The 27,399-nt window shown below is 44.0% G+C and overlaps 1 protein-coding gene and 1 long non-coding RNA gene across 4 annotated transcripts in view; one reads left to right on the top strand and one right to left on the bottom strand.

Moving 5' to 3' along the window:
* Window positions 1-14,723, bottom strand: part of LOC138797468 (uncharacterized) — a 49,191-nt gene extending 34,468 nt beyond the window's left edge. The window contains exon 1 of the long non-coding RNA XR_011363939.1: window positions 14,544-14,723. This is a non-coding gene — a long non-coding RNA (uncharacterized lncRNA). The remainder of the gene's footprint in view (window positions 1-14,543) is intronic.
* Window positions 1-27,399, top strand: part of DLC1 (DLC1 Rho GTPase activating protein) — a 290,446-nt gene that overhangs the window by 34,249 nt on the left and 228,798 nt on the right. For 2 of the 3 annotated variants that reach the window (XM_069977657.1, XM_069977656.1), the window contains exons 3-4: window positions 9,647-9,802; window positions 22,631-22,765. In XM_069977657.1, the coding sequence (XP_069833758.1) occupies window positions 9,647-9,802; window positions 22,631-22,765 (291 nt within the window). The remainder of the gene's footprint in view (window positions 1-9,646; window positions 9,803-22,630; window positions 22,766-27,399) is intronic. The other variant, XM_069977658.1, reaches the window with a different exon arrangement.

The raw sequence follows: 27,399 nt of genomic DNA, 5'->3' as shown, positions 1-27,399 counted from the left end.
CTAATCAATACAACAAAACAGAAGGCTATGTTATATAAAGGGGATGGCATCCAAAATGTTTCTAAAAATGCAAATAATGCTTATAGAAATCCTAGGCAAAGACAAATGCTATAATACTGTCATTAATAATAATTTAGCACCAGATGATAATTATTAGGGTTTTCTTGCCTATATATTTTTAGCCCAAAAAAAAAAAAATCACTCACATGCAGTGTCCCTCTGCACGGTCTTCTAGCAACCCTCATGGTTGTTTGACATTGCCCTTAAACTAGCACTTTATTGCTAATGTAGTGTTATAAATCTTTTTAACCATTTTTCTTTATAATGTGTATGCATATCCTTAGTATTTATTTGCATAATGTGTTATACTGACATCTAGTGGTTGTTTTATAAATGGTAGAACAAATAGCTTAAGGATATTGTATTGCATTACTCACCCACATATGGTTAGTAGGTCATAAAAAGGGGGGGGGGATAGGTTCCAGATCAGCCAATATTTACCTCTTTAGCTGAGAGTAACAGGTCCTGCCTGGAGAGGAGGTGTTTAGTTCAGTGTGCAGAGTTCAGTCAGTATAGAGAGGAGAGTTTAGAGTAAATTATGGAGACATAAGAGAGCCTGGGCCACATGATATTACACGAGCAAAGTTATCTAATACCTAGGGAAATATTTATATTCCAAAGGGGTTCCTTAGCACATTTAGGTGTTCTACTGGTCAAAACAAATAAGTCAGTAAGTCAGGAAAGTTAAGTTTTTATAAGTACCTTGCTGCTTTCCAGGTACTGTACAGGGCTTCAGTCCAGGCCTGGTCATCTAATGTAGGTAAAGTGGCTAGAACCATCTGTCTACACCCCACAGTTGGGAATTGTAGAAACTCTGTAACAGTTTCCACTAGGAGTCAATCAGTGTGAAACCTGTGTTCCTGGGGAAGGAGTAGCTTTAGAACTCTACAGATCTATAACCCCCACTTTACAGCTAAGAAGAGAACTCTCGGAGACCCCCCATGGTTACTAAGAAACATCAGGGTGTACTCGTGCCCTAGCCTGACAAGTTGTGGATTATATTTGTATATTGAATCTGGATCACTGCTGAAATTTGCTGAAACTACCTGTCATTTGGAAAAAGTAGAAGAGGAACTGTTTGTTAACCCTGTGTAGTCTGACTCCTTCCAAACCTGCACCAACCTGTTCTACACTGCTTCATTCTGCATGGATTGTAACAGGCCTACTACTCCCCTAAATAGACATGATTTATGTTAGGATTTGTCATGCTTGTTATCTGTGACAATATTGTGGTACCTAAAGCCTAGCCTTCCCATAGGTATCCCATGGCACTAGCAGGTGGTGTCCCACCATGGCTGTCCAGCCAAGTCCTGCCAGAGATTGCAGCACATATGAATGGAATTGCAGGACTTGCTGCATAACCTGTGTATGCAAAATTTTAATGGTGACTAACTTTTAGATCAATTCGTGTTCCAAACTGCTGACCCACATGTTACCTTTCATATGTCCATCTATGCTTTCATAAAGTAGAAAGATGCTTTTATCCACTGGTACAAGAGGTGTTTCCAAGCCCCTGAATTGCTGAGAGCTGTAACACCTCTTCTCTCCCTCTCCCATCCCTGTCCCTGCTTGATTGACAGTCAGATTCTAGTGCTGAGCCGCGCTTCTAAATCTTGTTCCTGCATTGTGTGACTCAATTGTGCACAGGTGCAAGATTTGAAAGTAGAGCTCAGCTTCCAGTCAATCAAGCAGGGATAAGGATAAGGGGGAGCAAGTCATTCCAGCCTTCAGAACTTCTGGAGCTTGGGAAAGCCTCTTTGACACTTTGCAGCAGAGCATAAAAGCCTTTTTCTACCTCATGGAAGCACAGACAGATATATAAATGGTACCATGCGTCTCACTAACCTAACAGCTATCTAACAGTGTAAACAGTTTAGAAAATGAACTGCAGATGATGGATCCACTTTACTAAAAAAAATAAAAAATAAAAAACTGAATACAGTATTTGTATTTTCATGCATACTACATTTTAACCCAGAAAAATCTTCTCGATAGTCAGGAGTTGTCTTATATGCCGGGTGTTGTCTTAATGAAAATCTTTGAAACCGAACTGGAGAATCTGCGGTTGCTGCATATGGTGGGGGAGCTCAAAAATGGGTGCATCCTATCTGTATGCGGCGATTGCATGAAGGGCAGAGCAAGCTACAGGTGTTCAGGGTATGAAAAAAAGAGATACGGTAGAGTGGCGCTGTGCCCTAAAAAACAACAAACCTCTCTCACCCGTCTGGCCGCCCTTGTATCCAACCGATATTACTGTACCTCCTTCTCTGCCTCTCAGATCTTGCTGCTGTCTGATGTTTTTTATTAATTTTTATTTGGTGTTGGAAAAGGGGAAGTCTTATACAGTGAGTATATCCTAAACTCTATATTTTAACTTGAAAAGTCGGCATTCGTCTTATCCACCCATTCGTCATAGTCGTAGTAATAGTTGTAGTAATGCAATTTCTGCAACACTATTTATTGTATCTACATAAAAACTAATATATTTTAGTAAGAACACGGTCCAGTGTCCTAAGTCTTTCTGTTCTCAGGACATGCTTATGGAAATGTGTAGACACTATAAATATGCTTCCCAAGTATCTTATATCAGGTTGAAAATAAATGTTAGTCACATGAATCTTTTGTTGGAGTGTCTGTATCAAAGCTAGGACTTGGCTCGCTTCACGGGAAGAGATAATGACTTCAGATGTTTTATGAAATTATCCCATGTTATTATTCCTTGCAGGTGTCCAGAACCCCTGGGAACAAAATGCTGTGTCTGTTGTTATCTCTCCTTTTTTCCTTTTTCTCTTTGTCTTTGTTACACAAAACTAAGTCTCTGATATTTTCTTATTATTAAATGATTTAATGAAAAAAATTAGAACTTCTTAATTTACCTGATTAGGTGACTATTCAGAATGTTACCTTTTATACATAATTAGTAGTGATGAGCGAGTACTAAAATGCTTGGGTGCTCGTTACTCTAAACGAATATCTCCCGATACTCAAGTGCTCGTTTCGAGTAACGAACCCCAATGAAGTCAATTGGAGACTCGAGCATTTTTGCAGGAGACTCAAGTTCGGTAGAGGGAAGGTCGTGTGAAGACCTGTCAACCTCAGAAATTGATGGAAACACAACGGAAATGGACAGGAAACAGCAGGGGCAGCATGTATGCATGCCTCTGAGGCTGCCTAATTGCACCATTATGCCTAATTCTGTGCAACAGCCTGGTTAAAACAGAGGTAGGCATATGGACCACCCAAAAACTTAGCCTGACACAGCATGGCAGTGAGAACACAGGGAACCATTAAAACAGAGGTAGCATATCATGAACCAGCCAAAAATTCAGCCTGACACAGCATGGCGGTGAGGACAGAGTGAAGAAGGTAGAAGCGGTAGCCAGTTAGACTTCCAAAAATTAAAACAGACCAAGCATGGCAGTGAGCACACAGAGAACCATTAAAAGTGAGTGAGGAAGCAAGTGAGCCTTCCAAAAATTATGGCAGACACAGCATAGCAGTGAGCACACAGAGAACCATTAAAAGTGAGTGAGAAAGCTAGTGAGCCTCCCAAACATTAGGCCAGACACAGCACGGCATTGAGCACACAAAGAACCATTAAAAGTGAGTGAGGAAGTTAGTGAGCCTTCCAAAAATTAGGCCAGACACTGCATGGCATTGAGCACACAGAGAACCATTAAAAGTAAGTGAGGAAGCAAGTGAGCCTCCCAAAAATTAGGCCAGACACTGCATGGCATTGAGCACACATAGAACCATTAAAAGTGAGAGAGGAAGCTAGTGAGCCTCCCAAAAATTAGGCCAGACACTGCATGGCATTGAGCACACAGAGAACCATTAAAAGTGAGTGAGGAAGCAAGTGAGCCCACCCAAAAATTGGAGTGAGTCCAGGGGCTGGGATACTTACTGGACATGAACCCGGGTGCTGACAGCTAACTGGCTAGGCCAGCTGTCAGTCACCATCATGGGTACACCTGATGCCTCTCGACCGGGGGTGGTGAGGCCCCGGCCACAACTAGACCGAAAAAAAAAAAATAAAACAGCTGGCTGGTTGGCGGGGGCGCAGACGTAGTGTGACGTCAGAGCATGGCAGTGAGGACACAGAGAACCATTAGAAGTGAGGGAGAAAGCAATTGAGCCTCCCAATAATTAGGCCAGACCCTGCATGGCGGAAGAAGACTTGGCAGTTGGCTGAGAATTGATGGAAGAGGAGGAGGAGAGGAGATACCAAGAATCTTCATGTTGAGCTGCTTTCCCTGGAATTCAGGTGAAATCCAGGCTTTGTTTATTTTTATAAACGTCAGCCTGTCAGCTTATCAGTGTGCTTATCAGTGATGATGGCACCAGCTGCACTGAAGACCCGCTCTGACAACACGCGAGCAGCAGGGCAGGCCAGCACCTCGTATCCAGCTTTGAAACCCAGTAGTTGTAGAAAGCAGAGTGATCGGTAAGGACTTTGGTATGATCAGCAAGGTGCTCCCTCACCATCTTCCTGAAGTCTTCCCCCCTACTCTGTCTAGACTGGGGACGGTTCACATAGTCTTGCTGGGGTGCCATGAAACTGTCAAAGGCCTTGGAGAGTGTTCCCCTGCCCCTTGACAAGCTGCCTGCTCCTCCGCTCTTCTCTCCCGCTCTTTGGCCCACAGAACTACGTCCTCTGGCACTAGTGGTGTCAGATGGGAAGTACATTTTCAGCCTCTGCACCAGAGCCTGTTGATATTGATTTACTCTCATACTGCGTTCCTCGGCAGGAATGAGAGTGGAAAAGTTGTGTTTGTACCGAGGGTCCAGGAGGGTGAACACCCAGTAATCAGTGTTGTAAAAAAAAAATTTAACCCGAGGGTCATGGGAAAGACAGCCTAACATAAAGTCAGCCATGTGCGCCAGGGTCCCAACACGCAAGAACTCCCTCTCCTCACTAGCCTCAATTTCCTCCTCCTCCACCAAATATTGAGCATGGGTACCCTCTTCAGTAGCGGCAACAGTCTGCTCTTCTTCCTCCTCTTCTTCATCCTCCTCATCCTCTACTCCGTGGTGAGAAACTGATGTCAGGTACAGGGCAGGGCTATCTAGCAGTGGCTGTTCTTCACCCATCTCCTGAGACGAAGGCAAAGTGTCAGACTTCAGGCTGAGCAGGGAGGATTTAAGCAGACACAGAAGCGGGATGGTGAGGCTGATGATGGTGGCATCGCCGCTGACCATCTGTGTTGACTCCTCAAAGGGGCCCAGTACCTGACAGATAGCAGACATCCACGTCCACTTCTCATTGTAGATTTGAGGTAGCTTACTGACCTGACTACCGCTTCGCACAGAGGTTGACATCTGGCATTCCACAATGGCTCTGCGTTGCTGGTAAACCCTGGCTACCATCTGGAAGGTGGAATTCCACCTCATGGGCACGTCGCACGGAAAAAAAAAAAAGAGAGATATAGTGTCCCTGCCCGCCAGCACTTGTCCACGTGTCCGTGGTTAGGTGGACCTTGTCGCTGACCGCGTTGGTCATGGCACAGATGAAGTTATCCGACACATGCTTGTGTAGAGCTGGGTCGGCACACCGTGAAAAGTAGTGGCGGCTGGGGACAGAGTACCGAGGGACAGCCACCGCCATGAGGTTCCTAAAAGGCTGTCTCTACCTTTGTCTCTACCAGCCGATAAGGCAGCATCTCCAAGTTCAGCAGTTTGCCTATGTGCACATTTAGGGCTTGTGCATGGGGGTGAGTGGCAGTGTATTTGCGCTTCCGTTCAAAGGACTGCTGCAGGGACAGTTGAACGCTGCACTTGGACACCTTGCTGGAGGGTGTGGAGCATAGTGGAGGTGAAGGGGTGCGCGTAGGGCGGGAGGCCCTCGTGTCTGGGGCCTGGGCGGGGGGACTGACAGAGCCAGCATGTGACACAGGGGAAGGTGTGCTACTTGCAGTCACTGAACGGCCTTGGTTTCACTAAGTAGGGTGTTTGGCACTCATATGCCTGCGCATGCTGGTAGTGGTTAGGCTGGTAGTGGTGGCTCTCCTGCTGTTCCTGGCGTGGCACATGTTGCACACTACAATCCGTCGATCATCTGCACTTTCTTTAAAAAACCTCCAGACTTGGGAACATCTAGCCCTGGCCACGGGAGTTTGACTCTGTTAAACAGTTGCTGATTTACTCACTCTGCCCCTGCTTCTCCCTCTGCCCACCCCTGTTCCTCCTTTAACGGGTCCTGCGGGTTAACTTGCCTCCCCCTCAGAAGCACGGTTTTCACTAGGCTAATCCACCCAGCTTGGGTCAGTCACCTCGTCCTCAACCACCAGCTCTTCCTCCATTTCCTCACTCTCCTCCTCACTTTGAGTTACAGCCATGACAACAACCTCACTGTCTGACAACCGGGTCTCATCGTCATCAGCAGACACCTCTTCCAAACCCCGCTTGCAAGTCCCCACTCTCATCACCCACTGACTGCGTGACCTACATTGTTTGGGCATCGGGACAGATCGACTGCTCCGGTTGCTCTGACTCAGGGAAGGGTCCAGAAAAGAGTTCCTGGGAGCATGGTGGTGGATCTGATTCCCTTCTTTCCCTGGAGGGGCCAGGCTGTGGGGAAGGAGGCTAAGCTAATGGAGCAAGGGTTCCACTCCCTTGGGTAGCGTGGGTGGACTGCGTGAAAGACTGGGTGGTGAATAAGTTACTGGACACATTATCCGCTATCCACGTGATCACCTGTTCACATTGCTGCGGTTTTAATATCGGTCTACCATGAGACCCTGTAAGTTGGGCTAAGATGCTAGGGAGTGGACATCTGCGGTGTGACGCTGCTACCTCCACAACAGGTGCCGCTGTTTATATTTAAATTTTTTCCTGTGCCATATTAGATCATGTATGTGGTTTTAGTGGCTTCATCATCTAGTATTACCTGAGCCTTTTTTGTCCAAGATATAACATCTCTTTTGGTTATACATGCGTTTCTTTCGTTAGCGGTCATTCACATGCAGTTACCATTACTCATTACCGCATTATTTTTCATTGCATTGCTTGAGTCTCCATATCACAGCAACTATCAGTGATTTATCCAGTTATATAAATATTAACATTATTATACTAGGATAGTTTGTCATGTACCATTTGTTTCCATCTGATATAATTCATTGGTTTCCCCATAAGCGCAAACAAACAAATAAATAAATAAATAAACATACAACACATTGTAAGCATTTGGCTTGCATTTTTGCGCACCACATGAAATTTACTGTGCCTTTGGGATCCTGTTGCACTTATATATACCGATACAGATTTATTACACTGTATATTCATATCTACAATGATTATTCATTGCTTTGTATTTATATCTATAATTACATAAATGTACATGGTATAGTGTTAATTAGATGAATTATGTGAGCCCTCTTTGCCTTTATAACATTTTTTGTATGTGTTTTATTTTATTTTGAATGAATATGTTGCCGCAGAATTAGTATTGTCTGTTTTAAGAGTTAACTTGTGCACCTGTTTATGTTACACCTGTAGTGGTGATGATTTAAGGAAGTAGTTCACAAGGGAAACTTAGGTGATCAAGAGCGCGCATGCGCTTTAAATGCGTCCTGTGGGGTCACTGCACTTAGGTGCTGTTTGTACATTTGGCATTTGGATAAATAAAAAGAATTTCTCTGCTTCAAGTGCTGGATTACCGACTTCTTTTCCTGAGCTGCTGTGTCACCCTGCCCTAAACCACGGCCTCCGGCAACGGCATCACTTGGAACCCCATGCCTACGCCCTCGTCCTCGACCCTTACCACTGGGATTCACCATTTTATGGACACTGCACAGTATGGAACTTAGATAGGCCTTGCGTATGATATACAGAAATCAGGAAAAATACTTGTAGTACCCACTGGTTTTGTGGGGCTGTACGGTACAATCTGGTAGTGAATAGACCTAGACACACTCTCTGACACACCCTTTACTCTTTGAAAGCAGTTGTGATGTGATTGAAATTAGATAGGCCTTGGGTATGAGCCCCTTACAATGAGCAGTGAAGTTTTATGCAGGTGTACTACAAATCCCAGCAATACAGTGTAGTACCCACTAGTTTAGGGGGGGCTGTACGGTACAATCTGGTAGTGGCTGGACCTAGACACACGCTGGGATACCCCCTTACAATGAGCAGTGAAGTTTTATGCAGGTGTAATACAAATCCCAGCAATACAATGTAGTACCCACTAGTTTAGGGGGGCTGTACGGTACAATCTGGTAGTGGCTGGACCTAGACACACGCTGGGATACCCCCTTACAATGAGCAATGAAGTTTTATGCAGGTGTACTACAAGTCCCAGCAATACAGTGTAGTCCCCATTAGTTTAGGGGGGGCTGTACAATACAATCTGGTAGTGGCTGGACCTAGATACACGCTGTGATACCTCCTTACAATGAGCAGTGAAGTTTTATGCAGGTGTACTACAAATCCCAGCAATACAGTGTAGTACCCACTAGTTTAGGGGGGGGGGGGGGGGGCTGTACGGTACAATGTGGTAGTGGCTGGACCTAGACACATGCTGTGATACCCCCTTACAATGAGCAGTGAAGTTTTATGCAGGTGTACTACAAATCCCAGCAATCCAATGTAGTACAGCAGCACCACCAGCCCCAAAATAAAAAAAAAAAGAGTACACTGAGCACTTCTTAGGGGTCTGTATGCAACACCTAATGTCCCCTTTCTGCCAGAAGCCGATCACCACAGTGTGCTGCTGAAATCGTGGTAGCAGCACTGCAAGTCCCAGCCAGCAGTCTGTAGTAATACTATGAAAAAACGCTTTGAAGCCCTGAAAAGGGCTCTTTGTTTATATTGCTAGTATATACCCTTCCTACTGGAACGCTAAATCCTACACTAACACTCTCCCTGACCAGCAGCAGCTCTGTCCCTGATCTCTCACAGCATGCGTCTGAAGCGAGTACTGCCGGCTGCGCGTTTTATATGGCAGGGTCATCTGATCTGGCTAACTTTCCTACATGTTTATTGGTTGAGAAATAGCGCCCAAACTTACAGGAAACGGATGATGAGGTTTTCTCGAGTATCGCGAGATGCTCGTCCGAGTAACGAGTACCATCGAGTACTCTAATACTTGATCGAGTACCAAGCTCTGACGAGCATGCTCGCTCATCACTAATAATTAGGCACTGTTGTGGGTTAAAAAAAAGTTGTGTTAAAGGGGTATTTTGCTAAAACATTACTTTTCATATGAACAATAAATAGAAGGCAGCGCCCGCACTAAAGGTGTAACTGGCTCACGTAAATGTACTGAGGCAATATGGCGACGTAAATTAACCTACTGAGATGGTGTTCGGGGTGCAGCGGAAAAAAGGAGAACTGAAACGGCATATGCAGAATCTTCAGTGGTTTATTGCCAATAAACCACTGAAGATTACTACCGATCGGTGAGTGCACTGGACTTTGTCTCTCCTGCATATAACTTTTCATATGTTGCTGCCCATTATGAGACTAACAATTGCTTCGATATTGATAGATTCTAGAGCTGCGATGGACAATAACACACTGTCCTTCTAGTTTATGGAAGATCATTAACCTAAGATTTTGTTTTCCATTGTATTTGTTTTTCTAGAAATTTAGACAAAGTAGAGATCCATCAAGACTGGATTCTATGGTGCTGCTAATAATGAAACTGGATCAGCTGGACCAAGACATAGACAATGCACTTAGTTCTCCATCTCTGTGTAGGAAACAAGTTTTCAGCCAAAGATACCTCCAATCCACGCAGGTAAGCATTACATATATAAGATCCGTAGATTATGTTTCTTTTTAATGTTACGTCACTTAGAGCTTCTTCAGATGCAGCTGAACTATCGAAAGGTACAATAGACAATATGAAATCTTACTATATACAATATAAAGGCTAGCTATATTGTATTTAGTGGGGGGAGGGGACTTACTAAAGCTGCAGCTAATGCTGGGGGGGGGGGGTTAGGGTGGTGCAGCAAGGTGCCTCCTCCTGTACATGATTTACCTCTGCATACAGCTAGAAATTATGGTGGAAATCTACACCGGCCCAGAGCAAGATCCCCCTTAATGTGCATGATAAAAAAATCTTTTGGAACTGTACTGTGATAAATGCATCCAATATTACTTTATATTATATATTCTTTCTACTTGCCAAGTTTCCTTGTCTATTCCAATGGGCCCATCCAGCAGATTAAATTACTGGACTGCTGTACGTCAATGAACTTGCACCATGTTGACCCTGTGATCTGTTACTTCTCACAATTTTGGCATCTCTCCACAGTCATTGCCTAATGCCAGCAACACACTACAATTAAACTTAAAATCTTTGTTTCCCATACCAGATTATGGGACTAAAGATTTATCTCCCATTAAACATTGCTGTTTTGGCAGATGCTGACACATCTCATGATGAAGGATCATTCAGATGATTATCCTGCCATTTCTCCTTTTCCCATGTGTTTGAGTCCAGAATCTCTTCTTGCCTTCATCACGCTTAGTTAAAATCATGGTTTGGTTTGACATTTACTAGGTGGCAAGGGGGATTTGTGCACATAAAAATTATTATTCAAGGCGTAAGTTTGGCCACAGCTAGTATACCATCATGGCAAATCTGTGAAATCACTTCTGAAAATAATACTCATCAGAAAATAAATAAATCAGGTCATAGTTACAACTTGCAGTTCAGATATGAAATATCAGTCACAACAAATTGTATATAGGTAGTGCAGAGGTAGCATCTCTGACCAAGGTAAATGCTGAAGCTATGAATTCAATACGGTTGATACCAGGCTGGTAGGGATTCGATTGTTGGTACCCTAAACAATCAGGTAGTCCTGGTAGGTGAGTAGATGGCTACAGTGGGAATTGATTGCCCCACAGGCAAGCTAAGTGGCATGGGAATTTGAGGTTCCTCTGAGTAGACTCCAGATACTCCTGACTATCCTACTTGACTATGCTGCTCCCAGTGTCGGACTGGAGAACCTTGGGCCCACTAGGGATACTGATTCTAGGGGCCCACCCTACATACAAAGACATAACCAGCGCCAAACCTTTCACATTAGTACAGCGGCTTTGCGTAAAGCTGTGTATGTAACCATCGATGCTCGCACACTGCCAGTCACATTTGCAATAGTTCTGTGGCACCATATGTAAACAGCATAGAACGTTTAGAATGTTTTGTTTTTTTGTTGTTGTTTTTTTTAAAGGGGATTTCTCGTCTGCAGAAATTCAGTTCACTGCTGTGTGCTGCATGTTAGCATGTGAGAATATCCCTTTAAGTGAAGCAGTAACTCCTAACAACTTGACTGGTTTCTTGTAGTAAACTACCAGGCAGGGCCAGTTTTAGGCCAAGTTTAGGCAAAGTTCGGCTCTGGGCAAAACCTAAAAGTGGGGCCCCAAGTGCCCAGATATTGTACCGCAACATAGGCACAGTTAGATCAGAAGGAATTCTGAGAGGAGCGTTGGTAGAGTTATGAAAGATCAAGAGCACAAGCCCCATACACCTCTCGCTGTGCAGAGGCTGCTGTGCTAAAGCAGCAGGTAGCCTCCCCCCAGGTAATAAATATAAGAATATACAATACACAGGGGAAGGGGGGAGGGGGGGTATAGCGCTGTTTAGCGCAAACACTGGTGGCAGCAGAAGGGCCGGTGTTGCCCCTTATTGCTGCCACTCAACGGAAGTCTCCAGAGTACCCCTTTAAAGCTGCTCCAAATGTTGGCCGCAATTTTCACAGTGTGTGCTCTAAGCACGTCCGTACACCAGTCAGTCATCGGGATTTCTCACCTATGAGTGGGGTAATGCAGCACCCCCCTCTATTCTGCCCAATCTGTCAATGGGCATGGAGGGACACTGCTGCACACTTGCTGGGATACTGCTGCACAACCGCCAGGAGGACACTGCTTCACACCCGCCAAGAGGACCCTGCTGCACAACCACCAGGAGGACACTGCTGCACACCTGCCAGGAGGACACTGCTGCACACCCGCCAGGCGGACACTGCTGCACAACCGCCAGGAGGACACTGCTGCACACCCACCAGGAGGACACTGCTGCACACCCGCCAGGAGGACACTGCTGCACAACTGCCAGGAGGACACTGCTGCACACCCGCCAGGAGGACACTGCTGCACACCCGCCAGGAAGACACTGCTGCACACCCGTCAGGAGGACACTGCTGCACACCCGCCAGGAGGACACTGCTGCACACCCGTCAGGAGGACACTGCTGCACACCCGTCAGGAGGACACTGCTGCACACCCGCCAGGAGGACACTGCTGCACACCCATCAGGAGGACACTGCTGCACACCTGCCAGGAGGACACTGCTGCACACCCGCCAGGAGGACACTGCTGCACACCCGTCAGGAGGACACTGCTGCACACCCGCCAGAAGGACACTGCTGCACACCCACCAGGAGGACACTGCTGCACACCCGCTGGGACATGGGAGAAACCTCCTGATACCTGGCAGCTATTATATACATGTCCTGTTTTATTTATAAGGGCTATTGCAGATACCAGAGTTTGTAATGTTGGTGGGGATACACTGAAAATAAAAATACCCCATACGTACCTTTGCTCTGGCTGTTACTTTTGTGACTAACTGGTCTTGGTAGGGACACCAAATCACCAGCTGCAGTGCTGTCTCTCCTCAGTCAGTGATTGGCTGAGCGGCTGTCACAACAGAGAAAAGTCTGGCTTGGTAGTAGCTTGTAGGAGGAACCCCAAGGAGGCCTGGTAAGTATGGGGAATTTCTATTATCAGTGTGGCCCCCACAACATTTAAGAATTCTGTTCTCCTGAATACCCCCTTAATAAATGTGCAGCAGCATAATCACTCTAAGACCCCATTCAGGCATCAGTATACTGCATATACAGTATATGGCTATGTTCACACTACGTATACTTCAGTCAGTATATTTCAGTCAGTATTGTGGTCCTCATATTGCAACCAAAACCAGGAGTGGATTAAAAACACAGAAAGGCTCTGTTCACACAATGATGAAATTGAGTGGATGGCCGCCATATAACAGTAAATAAATGCCATTATTTCAATATAACAGCCATTGTTCTAAAATAACAGCAAATATTTGCCATTTAATGGCCGCCATCCACTCAATTTCAACATTGTGTGAACAGATCCTTTCTGTGTTTTTAATCCACTCCAGGTTTTGGTTGCAATACTGACTGAATTATACATATACTGACTGAAATATACGTAGTGTGAACGCAGCCTACATCAGTATACTGACAACAGACTCTATTACTGATGTGTGAATAGGCCCTAAAACACACACAATGCATGCGATGATACCAATTTATCCCCTTTTTTGTTTTTTCGAAAGTAGTTGGAGTTGGTAGTAGTGTGGCTCACACACAGTATAGTATGTTGGGGGTAATAGTAGTATGGCTAATTCACAGTATAGTATGTTGAGGTAGCAGTAGTATGGCTGACTTTCAGTATAGTATGTTGGGGGTAGTAGTAGTAGTATGGCTGACACACAGTATAGTATGTTGGGATAGTAGTAGTAGTATGGCTGACACAGTATAGTATGTTGGGGTAGCAGTAGTATGGCTGACTTTCAGTATAGTATGTTGGGGATAGTAGTAGTATGGCTGACACAGTATAGTATGTTGGGGGTAGCAGTAGTATGGCTGACACAGTATAGTATGTTGGGGTAGTAGTATGGCTGACACAGTATAGTATGTTGGGATAGTAGTAGTATGGCTGACTTACAGTATAGTATGTTGGGGGTAGTAGTAGTATGGCTGACTTACAGTATAGTATGTTGGGGTAGTAGTATAGCTGACTTTCAGTATAGTATGTTGGGGTAGTAGTAGTAGTATGGCTGACAGACAGTATAGTATGTTGACGGTAGCTGTAGCATGGCTGACACACACAGTATAGTATGATGGGGTAGTAGTAGTAGTATGGCCGATTTACAGTATAGTATGTTGGGGTAGTAGTAGTATGGCTGACTTACAGTATGGTATGTTGGGGTAGTAGTAGTAGTTCAGTATGGCTGACTTACAGCATAGTATGTTGGGGGTAGGGGTAGTAGTATGGCTGACAGAAAGTATAGTATGTTGGGGCTAGCTGTAGTATGGCTGACACACAGCACTAGCATAGTATATTGGGGATAGTAGTTGTATGGCTGACGCATAGCACTAGCATAGTATATTGGGGATGGCAGTTGTATGGCTGAAACATAGCACTAGCATAGAATATTGGGGATAGTAGTTGTATGGCTAACACATAGCTATATAACTGCTATCCCCAGTATACTATACTAGTACTATGTCAGTCATACAACTACTATCCCCAATATATTATACTAGTGCTGACACATAGTACCAGTATAGTATATTGGGGATAGTAATAGCTGTAGTGGAGCAGAACCTTCACCTCCCAGTTCAACCCTTACACATATACACACCATCCTACATAATGTTGACATAACACACATATTTGCACACACTTACACACATAACCACACTCACCCTTCATGAAGAGCAGGGGCAGGTGTATAGGAGACGTATGTGGCAGAGATCAGAGAGCTGCACAGTGTCTGCAGACATTCCCTGCTGCCCTCCCTCTCTGTCCCGACTAGGGAGCTGGATACTGGAGGCCTGTCTGCTCTGAGGAAACTCCACATGCAGATACATTACACAGCAGGAGGCCTTCTGTTACAGGCCGCCTGTCATAGCTGCTGCAGGGGGCCCTCTCCACTCCTGACAGAGCAGCCAGAGAGGAGGAGGTGGGGGAGGGGCCGAGAGATGAGAGAGACACCAGGCTGCACATTACACTCTGCTGCCTGTCACCATGGTCCTAGCCCTATACACCTCACCATACAGAGGGACAGTGAGTGACCAGGTGACAGGACTCTGCAGCTTATGTTAATCAGCCTTGAGGGAGAAATGTACAGCATATGGGGCCTTGAGCAAGTTAACGGAAGCCTCCTGTTCAGGGACCCACCAATGGGGAGGAAGGGGGAGGGCCCACCAGGGGTTTCCCCAGCTCCCCGGCGGCCCACCCCGAGGCTGGCTGCTTCTGTTCCTCAGAACAATCCTTAAGATCCTTCTCTGACCTCTGTTCCTTCAACCTGTTCACCTCAGCAGAATCCCCTAGATCACACTACCCTCAGTATACTCTCAACACCATTGCACAGGATAACCCCACAAGGTCAGTAGTGTTTATAGTTGGCTAGTCGCTTTGGCTTTGGCTAGTCAAGCACCGATAACAATGTCTTGTTCCAAGTTATTCAATGATGCATTCAGTATAGAGAATGACATGTGTATGGTAAAACTGCTGTTTTGAGCACCATAGTGGATAAAGGCATCAGCTCATGGTAGAGAAATACGATCAGGAAATAGTGCAAACTTCTAGCAGCTCAACATGGAGAATTATAGGGGATAGAAGATCCAATTTAATGAAACCCCTTAAGGTATGGATAATACAAGGTATGGATAGGTATGGATAATACAAGCCAATTGGTCCCCATTTGTTGGGCCTCTTAATTATTGGGTCCTGGTTCTGGATATTACCCCCTGAGTATATGTTTGCTCATGCCCACCAGATCTGTAGCCACATGGCAAAATGCTTCCAAAAAGCACATTCACTATAATGTAGTCACACTATCGTCTCAGCACCCATCACCCACTTAAAGATTGCTATAAATAGCTATCACTTATTAAACATTCACTTATATATAGTTTTAAGCAACTCTGCACTGCCTATCTCTCCCCCCCCCCCCCCCCCCCCCCCGAACTGCTTGTACCATTGGATAGTTTAAATCCAACTTTAGCCACACAAAAAGTGCAATTGACTCTAGACAAAGAAAGTGGTATGAATTGTTCTGCATGCTAGTTTTAACACAAAAGAAACTCTAGAGGTCACTATAGTCCAGCTATTATTACTTCAGTCTCTTCATATTGACTCTCATTGCTATTCAGCTGCTCACATAAAATGAAGGAAAATGATAATTTGTCCCTTTATTTAGCAATAATAATCTGCCACCTTTACATTACAGTTTGGAACATAATTCCTTTAAAATGCAGCAAATATATAAATGTGCTAAGAAGATAGTATAGGAAAGATGGAAACTTAGGTGGCTTTCAAAACAATAGCACGAACTAATGAACTGTATTCTAATGTAAAAATGTAGTTGTATAGTTTCATCAAAAACAAAAACAAGGAGTGGAATGGAAACAAAACTATCCCAGAATGATTTGCGCTGCTTTTGGTGTTTTGGACTCACTCTTGGTTTACTGATCAAAGTACAAAATACAGGAACATGTCACAAGTTTTGTTCGATCGGGGTCTCACTGCTAAATAAAAAGACAACTACATCAAGATCACTGCAAAGAGGAACTTTAATGCAGAGTCATAGCCAAAAAAATAATACAAAAAGTTATATTTTTGGAAACACAAAGAAATAAAAACTAATCTAGGTATTACTATAATCAAATAAGAGAAGCGGAACCACAGCTAAACAGGAACAAAGAGAATGGAGCTGCAATGGGGCACCAAACAGCTTGAAAGGGGTGGTGGGAGTTGTCACCTGTCGAACAACTATTTGTAGCCAAACTTGTGAATAGGAATTGTTTTAACCTGGACAATATCATAAGGCAAGGGAATTATGAGCCATCTACAGTACATTTAAAAAAAAATAAAAAAGAATGCCTTGGATTACGAGCATAACTTGTTCTGGGACCATGCTTGTAATCCAAATCCACTCTTAAACCAAAGCAAATTTTCCCATAAACAATCATTGAAATGTAGAATTGAAATGTTCCACACCCCCAAAAATGATGATTTTTTTTTAAATTCCGAATAACAGGCAAAACAAATGAGACACATTTAGAAAGCTAGATATGCGATATTATAGGTTACTGTACAGTATAGAAATCAGCATGTGGAGTATAATGTATAGTAAGAGCATAAACCTGATAACACAGCAGCAGTTTGTAGATACAGGGTAGAGCTGCAGATCCCCATAATGCAGGAGCATAGTACAACAGGCTAGAATAGAGAAGCAGGGCTGCTGTTAGAGGTTTGTATGGTCACATGACAGCAATGGAGAAGGGGTGTGTTCAGCATGGACCAATCAGGAAGTGGGAATCACAGAGCTGTGCAGGAGGACAATGACAGAAACACAAAGATTGACAGAGAATGCAGGGAACATGAAGGAATGAGCAGGATATATGTGGGCACATAAATGCAACACTCTCTGTCCGGGGAGAGAGGGGTTACAGCTATGAAGAGAGTACCTCCACAGTCCTGTCCCCTGATGCAAGCCCCAGCCTGAAATTAATCTGCTATGATTTTAAAGGTGAGGAAGACTTCCTGGGTCAGAGTACAGTGCTGTAGACCCAACTATTACAGGGAGCTCTTAAACCAAAGCAATGCTCCTAAGCCAAGTTAAAGTTATGAAAAACTGTGAGCTCTTCTTGCAAAATGCTATCAATCCAAGTTACTCTTAAACTAAGGTATCACTATAAATATATATATATATATATATATATATATATATATATATATATAGATATTTCCATTTCAGTCTGACTGTTAGGGGCTTAAAGGGGCTTTTCATGGACATTTATGTACCTGTATACAGGTTATATGATAAATAGTGATGAGCGAACATGCTCATCCGAGCTTGGTACTCCTTCGAATATTAGGGTACTCGATGGTACTCGTTAATCGGACGAGCATCTCGCGGTACTCGAGAAAATCTCATCATCCGTTTCCTGTAAGTTTGGGCGCAATTTCTCAGCCAATCAACATGCAGGAGACTCTTTTGAACATCCTGCGATCACGATCACGTAGGACCCATACATGTCGATAGCAGCGATTGGTTGGCCAGATCAGATGAGCCTGCCATATAAAAATCTCGGCCGCGGACGCTCGGCTCACATGCATGCTGGAAGAGATTAGGGACAGAGCAGCTGCTTGTCAGGGAGAGCAATAGGGAGGGAATTAGCGTTCCAGTAGGCAGGGAATACTAGCGAAAGAACCAAACAGTCCTTGTAAGGGCTTCAAATCATTATTTTTTTGTATTACTCCGGACTGCTGGCTGGGACTTGCAGTGCAGCTACCACAATTTCAGCAGCAAACTGTGGTGATTGGCTGCTGGCAGAAAGGGGACATTAGGTGTTGCATACAGACCCCTAAGAAGTGCTCAGTACTCTTTTATTATTTTGTGGCTGGTGGTGCTGCTGCCGTACATTGTATTGCTGTGATTTGTAGTACACCTGCATAGAACTTCACTGCTCATTGTCCTGTGTAACAGGTGCCATAGACCACAGACCACCACTTACACACAGACTCTATACGACAGCCTCCAAATACTAGTGTGACACTGACCACCAGTATATTTACTTATTTCTGTATTTCTTACTGAAGCCATACCCAAGCTCACTGCTAATTGCCCTGTGTAAGGGGGTGTCACACAGTGTATAGGTGCAGCCACCAACAGATTGTATACCACAGCCTCCAAAAAACTAGTGTGACCTGACCACCAGTATACTTTCTGATTTCTGTCTTTCTTACTCAAAGCATATCTAAGCTCACTTATGATTGCCCTGTGTAAGGGAGTGTCACACAGTGTATAGCTGCAGTCAGCAACAGATTGTATACCACACCTTTCAAAAAACTAGTGGGACCACTAGTATATTTTCTGATTTCTGTATTTCTTACTCAAGGCATATCCAAGCTCACTACTGACTCTTTCAAAGTCAGTAGTCAGCTACTGGTCAGTCTAGTATTTAAAAATATATATATATATTAAGGGTGGGAGGAGGGGAGCAGTCAGTTTGTCAGGCACTGGCTCAGTTCAAAGGAACAGAGAATGAATATGGTGGATCCTAATTTAGCATCCTTGTCTTGTCCATTTTTTGACAACACCGATTACTGGATGTTCACCCTCCTTACTTACGATCTGACACCACTAGCGCCAGAGGAGGTAGTTCTGTGGGCCAAATAGCGGGGGAGAGGAGGAGTGAAGCAGGCAGCTTGTCAAGGGGCAGGGGAAAACTCTCCAAGGCCTTTGACAGTTTCATGGCACCTCAGCAAGACTATGTCACCCGTCCCCAGTCTAGACAGAGTAGGGGGTAGGCCTTTAGAAAGATAGTGAGGGAATACCTTGATGACCATATCAATGTATACATTCTGTGGGTAACTGCAGCTATATAGTATATGCCACCCTCTTACACAGGGTAATTAGCAGTGAGCTTGGATGTGACTGCAGCCATAAATGAAGAAATAAGAAAATATACTGGTCACACTAGTTTCTGGAGGTTGTCCTATACAATCTGAGGGTAACTGCAGCTATATAGTATAGCTCAATTAGCAGTGAGCTTTGATGTGACTCACCACTTTTACCCACCGCTGATTCAATTTTGAGTTTGACTTGGAGGTGCTGGGCTGCCCTGCCCCTAGCGGGTTGTCAGAGCGGGTCTTCAGTGCAGCTGGTGGCATCATCACTAATAAGCGCACCCGCCTGTCAACTGTCAGCACTGACAGGCTGACGTTTATTCATTTTCTTATTTCTTTATTTCTTATTGCAACCATATACAAGCTCACTGCTAATTTCCCTGTGTAATTTGCAGTGAGCTTGGTTGCGTGTGACAACGGGCGAGACCTGGTGGCGGCTCGGCAACTCGGCAGCCTCACACATGTACCATGCCAGGCCCACGTCTTCAACCTAGTATTGCTGTGGTTCTTTAAAACCTACCCCAATTTGGCTGACTTGCTCACCATGGTGCACCGCATCTGTGCGCATTTCCGCAAGTCAACCAGGGAAAGTTACCCCAACTGCTACAGTTAAATTCAAAGTCAAATTCAAACTCAAAACTGTGGTGGGGAGAAGTGGTGAGTCACATGATGCAGGGAATGTTAACCCAACTGCTACAGTCAAATTCAAAGTCAAATTCAAACTCAAAACAGCACATCTTTGTCTTGTCCATTTTGAACCATATTATGTGTGGATGTCATCTTATGTGTGTCCTCTGCCATCCTTTCACCAATACCTTCTACCTTCCTTGGATGTTGTAGCCGAAGGCAGGATTGACCAGGTCTTTGTAATAAACAGGCTGCCACACTTGCCCTCTCTTAGATACTCCTTAAAGGATTGTCCATCTTGGTCTGGGTCAGTGGTGTCAGGCTAAGTTTTTTGTGGTCCATATGCTACCTGTGTTTTAATGGTTCCCTTGTGTCCTCACCGCCATGCTGTGTCAGGCAAAGTGTTTGGGTGGTTCATATGCTTCCTGTGTTTGAATGGTTCCCTGTTTTCTCACTGCCATGCTGTGTCAGGCCTAATTTTTGGGAGGCTCACTTGCTTCCTTACTTTTAATGGCTCTCTGTGTCATCACTGCCAAGCTGTGTCAGGCTAAATTATGGGGTGGTTCTTATGCTACCTCTGTTTTAATGGTTCTCTGTATCCTCACTGCCATGCTGTGTCAGGCAAAGTTTTTGGGTGGTTCATATGCTACCTCTGTTTTAATGGTTCACTGTGTTCTCACCACCATGCTGTGTCAGGCTAAATTTTGGGGGGGTTCATATGCTACCTCTGTTTTAATGGTTTTCTGTGTCGTCACCGCTATAATGTGTCAGGCAAAGTTTTTGGGTGGTTCATCATATGCTACCTCTGTTTCAATGGTTCCCTCTGTTCTCCCTGCCATGCTGTGTCAGGCTAAATTTTGGGGTGGTTCGTATGCTACCTCTGTTTTAATCCTTCTCTGTGTGATCACTGCCATACTGTTGCCCATAATTTGGCGTAATAGAACGATTAGGCAGCCTCAGAGGCATCCATGCATGCTGCCCTTGCTGTTTCCTGTCCATTTCCGCAGTGTTTCCATCATTTTCTGAGGTTGACAAGTTTTCACACGACCTTCTCTCCGAACTTGAGTCCCCTGCAAAAATTCTTGAGTTTCCCATTGACTTCAATGGGGTTCATTACTCGAAACAAGCACCCGAGTATTGGGAAATATTTGTCTCAAGTAACGAGCACCCGAGCATTTTAGTACTCGCTCATCACTAGTGATAAACCTCTCTAGAGTGGCAGGACTTATATGGCATAATACTACTATTTTGTTTATAGTGAGTTGGATCCTCCCACCAGTCAAATAACCCCTTTCTTAGGGTCCATTAAATTTCTTTCATAGTGTTCAGTATTGAACTGCACAAAATAGTGCCGCATGCTGTGCTATTTAGTCCTGTGCTTTTGACACATTTTGTGATGGGGCTCATAACCAAAACTCAGATGCAGATGTGAACAAAGCCTTAATATGGAGCCTTGTAGCCTTCACCATTAACAGCTTCCAGAAGAGGAGGAAACCTATAAAAAGAAAAGCATGTTTTCAGTTAGTTAAATGGTGTAAGGATGTTTCTCCAAGCACACAAACTGTGTCTTAATATTTTCTTCATACACTATAAATACATTTAAGTTTTATTAGTACTGAACATTTCTTAACTTCTGAATTATCTTATTTAATGTTAATGTTTTTGGACTGAGAAAACGAAAGACATTTCTCGTGGATGAACAAACCCTTCCTTGTTATTCCTCTATATGTAAAACTTTCACACAGCCATAAATGTCTCTGAAATGACATCAGTTCACATCCATAATCTCTTACAGATGTCTGCAGCTTGTAAACACTGTGTAGGTTAATAAAAGATTACAGGAAATATTAAGCACTGTTTACTGAAAAGCAAATTATGATCTCACAGAATTAAAACCTGTCCAATTAACGGCATGAAGCCATCTATGACATCTGCAAACTGGTTTTAACCACATATTGGGTGACAATTTTACTCCTTTTGCATTAAAACTGTTATTTATTGATGTATATATATATATATATATATATATATATATATATATATATATATATATATTCTACAACATGATGAATGCATCACACCAGTACTTCCACAATGCACACAAGCATCTGTTAGAAACTAAATGCGTTCTCTGTGTCATTGTGGTGACCTGCCTTGGCCAGTGATTGGCTGAGCAGGCACTTCCTGTACATGAATTTCTACACTTTAATTTTTAATTTCCAGTGCATCTAGTGTTCCCAAGCTGGATCCTGACTGATCTTCCTGTGGTTTTTTTTCTGTATGTATATGACATTTTCTGTCTGTTTCCTTTTCCTTCCAGTGAAAGTGATGTCACAGGATAAGTTGTCAGGTGGGTGGAGGGAGGCATCCCTCCCATGGGTTGACTGAAATGAAAGCAGAGCAGAAATCTGTGCAACATGGTATAAGGGAGACCAGGTTCCTGAGATTTTATGGGGGGGGATTTATTAATACCTGCATTTCACACATTGCCAAAAAAATCCCCCGCAATTGCACAGACACACAGCATGTGTGTAGAGGCACACACCCCAACATTAATCCAGGTGCACCTGAGTTCCTATGATACATCAGTTAAATCTACACCAGCTGGCATAGGTTTTGGTAACAATTTAGCCCAGTGTGCCAGTGTAAATTGTCACAAATGCAAAGCAGGAAAGTAAGAAAGTAATGTAAATGTCAAATATGTGTCCATTTCTTAACTCCTACATGCATCTTATGTTTTCTCTAGGTTACAAGGTTGGGTCCTGAAAATGCACAAGATATATCTCCACTGTGTCTTCCTCCAAGTATCTCTCAGGTACAGACTGCAGACTATGCATCATCAGCTCAGGTACTCGCTTGTGGAGCAAAACCAAAGACTTCGGTAAGCAAAGTACGGATATTTTGGACTTTGGTACCAAGCACAGTGTTACTTTGTTCTTGATGTGATTGACCCTATATCATAAAGGTGTTACAGGTTTCTAACATATAAATACATTTCAAGACCACAGCATTTTGTTAATAATAATAATAATAATAATAATAATTATTATTATTATTATTATTATTAAACAATTAGGATACAAAATTATTTTATTTCTTGATTAAGGTTGAAAGAAATCAAATAGCCTGGCATTACAACCTAGTTCCAATCCGAGCACAAAGTGCCCATGGTTAAGGCTATGTTCACATATTTCTCTAAGTTAGATGTATATACTGTATTATTATTATTATTATTATTATTATTATTATTATTTATTTATAAAGAGCACTTAATTCCAGAGCGCTATACAGGCGACAAGGGTAACAAACAAGAACATTACAAGATCAAAACACATTACATAAAGGCAGATGGCAGACTGATACATGGGGAAGAGGACCCTGCCCGCGAGGGCTTACAATCTATAAGGTAATGGGAGAGAAACATGAGGTAAAGTGCAGCCATTCAAGTGTGATGCAGAGTTATTGTATGTTGTAGCCTTGTTTGAAGAGATGGGTTTTCAGGTTACTTTTGAAGGACTTGAAGGTGGATGAGAGCCGGATGTGTCAGGGTAGCGAGTTCCAGAGTATGGGGGAGGCTCGGGCAAAGTCTTGGAGGCGGTTGTGCGAGGTACAAACAAGGGGGGAGTGTAGACGGAGGTCATTGGAGGATCGAAGGTTGCGTGAGGGACGGTAGCGGGATATGAGGTCAGAGATGTACGGAGGGGACAGGTTGTGGATGGACTTGTAAGTCATGGTGAATAATTTAAAGTGAATATGTTGGTCAATGGGGAGCCAGTGGAGGGATTGGCAGAGGGGAGAGGCAGAGGCAAAGCGAGAAGAAAAGTGGATTATTTGGGCGGCAGAGTTAAAGATAGACTGGGGGGGATCAAGGGAGTTAGAAGGAAGGCCAGAGAGGAGGATGTTACAGTAGTCCAAGCGGGAAATAATGAGAGCATGTACCAGCAGTTTGGTAGAGTCAGGGGTGAGAAAAGATCGGATTCTGGAAATGTTTTTGAGGTGAAAGCGGCAGGAGGTGGTCAGGGCCTGAATATGTGGTTTAAAAGACAGGGCAGAGTCAAAGGTGACCCCAAGGCAGCGGACTTGGGGGACAGGGGACAGAGTGCAGCCATTGATAGAGATTGACAGATTAGACGGCAGGGTAGAGCGGGATGGAGCGGGAGGAGAAGAAGGAGGATATGGCCGACAGACACTCTGGAATCCTAGATAGCAAAGAGGTGATCTGGGTGTCATCGGCGTAGAGGTGGTAGCTGAAGCCGTGGGACTCTATGATATGTCCCAGGCCAGAAGTATAGATGGAGAAGAGAAGAGGCCCAAGTACAGATCCTTGGGGAACACCAACTGTGAGCGGACGAGGAGAGGAGGTGGTGTGAGAATGTGAGACACTAAAAGTGCGGTTGGAGAGGTAAGAGGAGATCCAGGAGAGGGCTGAGCAAGTGACGCCAAGGGATGAGAGAATTTGTAAGAGGAGAGAATGGTCGACTGTGTCGAAGGCAGAAGATAGGTCAAGGAGAAGGAGCACAGAATATTGGCGTGAGGTTTTAGCAGTTAGCAGGTCATTGACCACTTTGGTTAAGGAAGTTTCTGTGGAGTGGTGGGGGCGGAAGCCAGATTGCAAGGAGTCAAAAAGTGAGTTGGATGAAAGTTGGAAGGAAAGTTCATGGTAGACATGCTGTTCTAGGAGTTTTGAGGCAAAAGGGAGAAGCGAGATGGGGCGATAGCTGAATAAGGAAGTAGGGTCAAGGGATGGCTTTTTAAGGATGGGTGTGATGGTTGCATGTTTATATGGAGATGGGAAGATTCCAGAAGTTAGTGATAGATTGAAGAGATGTGTTAGTGCTGGGACAAGTATTGAGGAGAGGTTGGGGATAAAGTGGGATGGGATTGGGTCAAGTGCGCAGGCGGTGAGATGTGATGTAGAGAGTAGTTTGGAGAGATGTTCTTCCGTGATGGTGGAGAGGTGAGTTAGTGGGGAAGAGCACTGGATGGGCATGAGAGGGGGCTGAGGGGACTGTAAGGTGAAGCTTACTCTGATGTCATTGATTTTCTGCTTGAAGAATGTAGCAAAGTCCTCAGCAGAAATAAGAGATGTGGGGGGTGGCAGTGGGGGGCAGAGAAGAGAGTTGAAGGTGTTAAACAGTTGCCTAGGGTTGTGAGATAAGGAGGATATGAGGGAAGTAAAGTAATCCTGTTTAGCAGAGGTGAGAGCAGATTTGAAATCAAGGAGTGCTTGCCTGTATGTCTGGAAGTGTTCCTCGGAGTGGGACTTCTTCCAGCGCCGCTCAGCAGCTCTGGACACTCGCCTTAGTTGTTTGGTTATGTGGGTGTAACGGTCTAGTGGTCTAGTCTGGGTTGGAGCCCAATAGCATAACAACACTGGATGTAGACAAAAGCACAAGAGACTAACCTTGGTTAGTTGGAGGTCGCTACACAGGTTGCAGTGAAGTGGTGGAGACAAGCGTGGTCAGCAGTCAGCCAGAAGTCCATACACAGGTAGCAGCAATGTGTTTGGGAGGTTTATACAAAGCGTAGTCAGATACTTAGCCAGAGTCCGGTGCACAGAGAGCAGCAATATAGTTGGAGGATAAGGCAGAATCGTAGTCAGATAACTAGCCAGAGTTCGGTACACAGATAAGTAATAACAGCAGAGCAGAGGAAGGAGTAGCTTGATTAAGAGCAAAAGCACAATAATCTCACAAGGAGGAAGTGGAAAGGCTGGGTTTATATAGGAAGTCCAGGGGTGGAGCCAATTAAGGATTCAAGACTGGGAACTAAAGAAACATGATCTTGACCAATATATTCAGAACTGGAGCTGTCCAGCAAGGTTCAGTGGCTCAGTGAGTAGAGCTGCAGCCTGGAGTGCAGGAGTCACTAGGTTCAAATCCTGACAGTAGTCCCCTCCTTCCAAGATGGCCTCTGGACATCCTAGGAGATGGTTTTTCAGGATGCTGTTGGTGAAATGCTTTTGTTAACCTAGGAGCATGGACATTTTCCTCTGGCTCCCAGGAATTTTCTTCCGGCTCATATCCCTTCCATTGAATGAGATTGCAATTTATTTCTAAAAATTCTAGAGTCCAGAATCTTGTCAACAATAAATTCTTCTTCCCCTTGAACATTTACAGGTGGAGGAGGTGGCTGGTTTCTTCCTGGAAAAGGATTTTCATTAAATGGTTTAAGCAGAGATACATGAAATACAGGATGAATTTTCAGTTTGTTTGGAAGTTCTAAACGAAAAGCAACTTCATTGATTTTTGCAGAAATCTTAAAAGGACCAATGAATTTTTGCCCCAATTTAGGAGATGGTACATGAGCCTTCAAATTCTTTGTGGACAACCAGACCTGATCACCAACCTGAAATGTAGGTGGAGCTTTGCGATGTTTATCCGCTGCTTTCTTGTAGTTCTTTTGGGCTTCTTGTAACATCTCTACTAGTTTTTTGTGAGATTTTTGCAACATTGATAATCTTTCAGTAACAGCAGGAATTGGAGTATTGAGTGGGAGGTTAGGAATGAACACAGGATGCAAGCCATAATTAGCATAGAATGGACTTTGAGAGGTAGAACTATGTTCAGAGTTGTTGTATGCAAATTCTGCTGTTGGTAGATAATCTACCCAATCATCTTGAAGATATGAAATAAAGCAGCGAAGGTACTGTTCAAGAGTCTGGTTGGTCCTTTCAGTCTGACCATTAGATTGTGGATGAAAGGCCGAAGACAAATTAACAGTTACTCCTAAGGCTGTACAGAAACTTTTCCAAAATCTTGAAGTAAATTGTACACCTCTGTCTGAAACCACATTATCAGGAATTCCATGTAGTCTAAATATTTCTTTGATTATTAATTCTGCAGTTTGCTCAGCAGTTGGAATCCCTTTAGTTGGAATAAAATGAGCCATTTTTGTAAGTCGGTCCACCACCACGAGGACAGCAGTCATTTCTTTAGAAGAGGGAAGATCAACAATAAAATCCATGGAAATTGAGCCCCAAGGCCTGGATGGAATTGGAAGTGGTTGAAGAAGTCCTAAAGAGGGGTATCGTGGGGTCTTGTTTCGTGCACATGTTAAACAAGAGGATACATATTTTTTAACATCTTTCTTGCAGTTAGGCCACCAAAATGAACGGAGTAGTAATTCATTAGTTTTATTGATTCCAAGATGTCCAGCAAGTTTGGAATCATGGACCAACTTGAGGATTTCAAGTCGAACAGATTCGGGGACATATAGCCTATGTTCTTGCATCCAAAACCCCTCCTTAAAAAAGAGATCCACATCATTAGGAGGATGATTAAGGAAAGAATCATCTTGGTAGCCATCTTTAAGCATTGTCAAAAATTCTTTAAAGTCAAGTATTCCTAGAAAGTTTTTAGGAGACAAAATGGTACCCTCTGACTTGTATCTCTCTTGAGACTCAGTAAAAGTCCTGGACAAGGCGTCGGCTTTGCCGTTTCTTGAACCTGGCCGATAAGAGATGATGAAGTTAAATCTAGAGAAGAATAAGGCCCATCGTGCTTGTCTTGCAGA

This window comes from Dendropsophus ebraccatus, chromosome 7 (assembly GCF_027789765.1).
Source record: "Dendropsophus ebraccatus isolate aDenEbr1 chromosome 7, aDenEbr1.pat, whole genome shotgun sequence".
NCBI classification, from domain to species: Eukaryota; Metazoa; Chordata; class Amphibia; order Anura; family Hylidae; genus Dendropsophus; species Dendropsophus ebraccatus.
The sequence above is the reverse complement of the archived record's forward strand: the minus strand, read 5'-3'. Positions and strand labels throughout refer to the sequence as shown.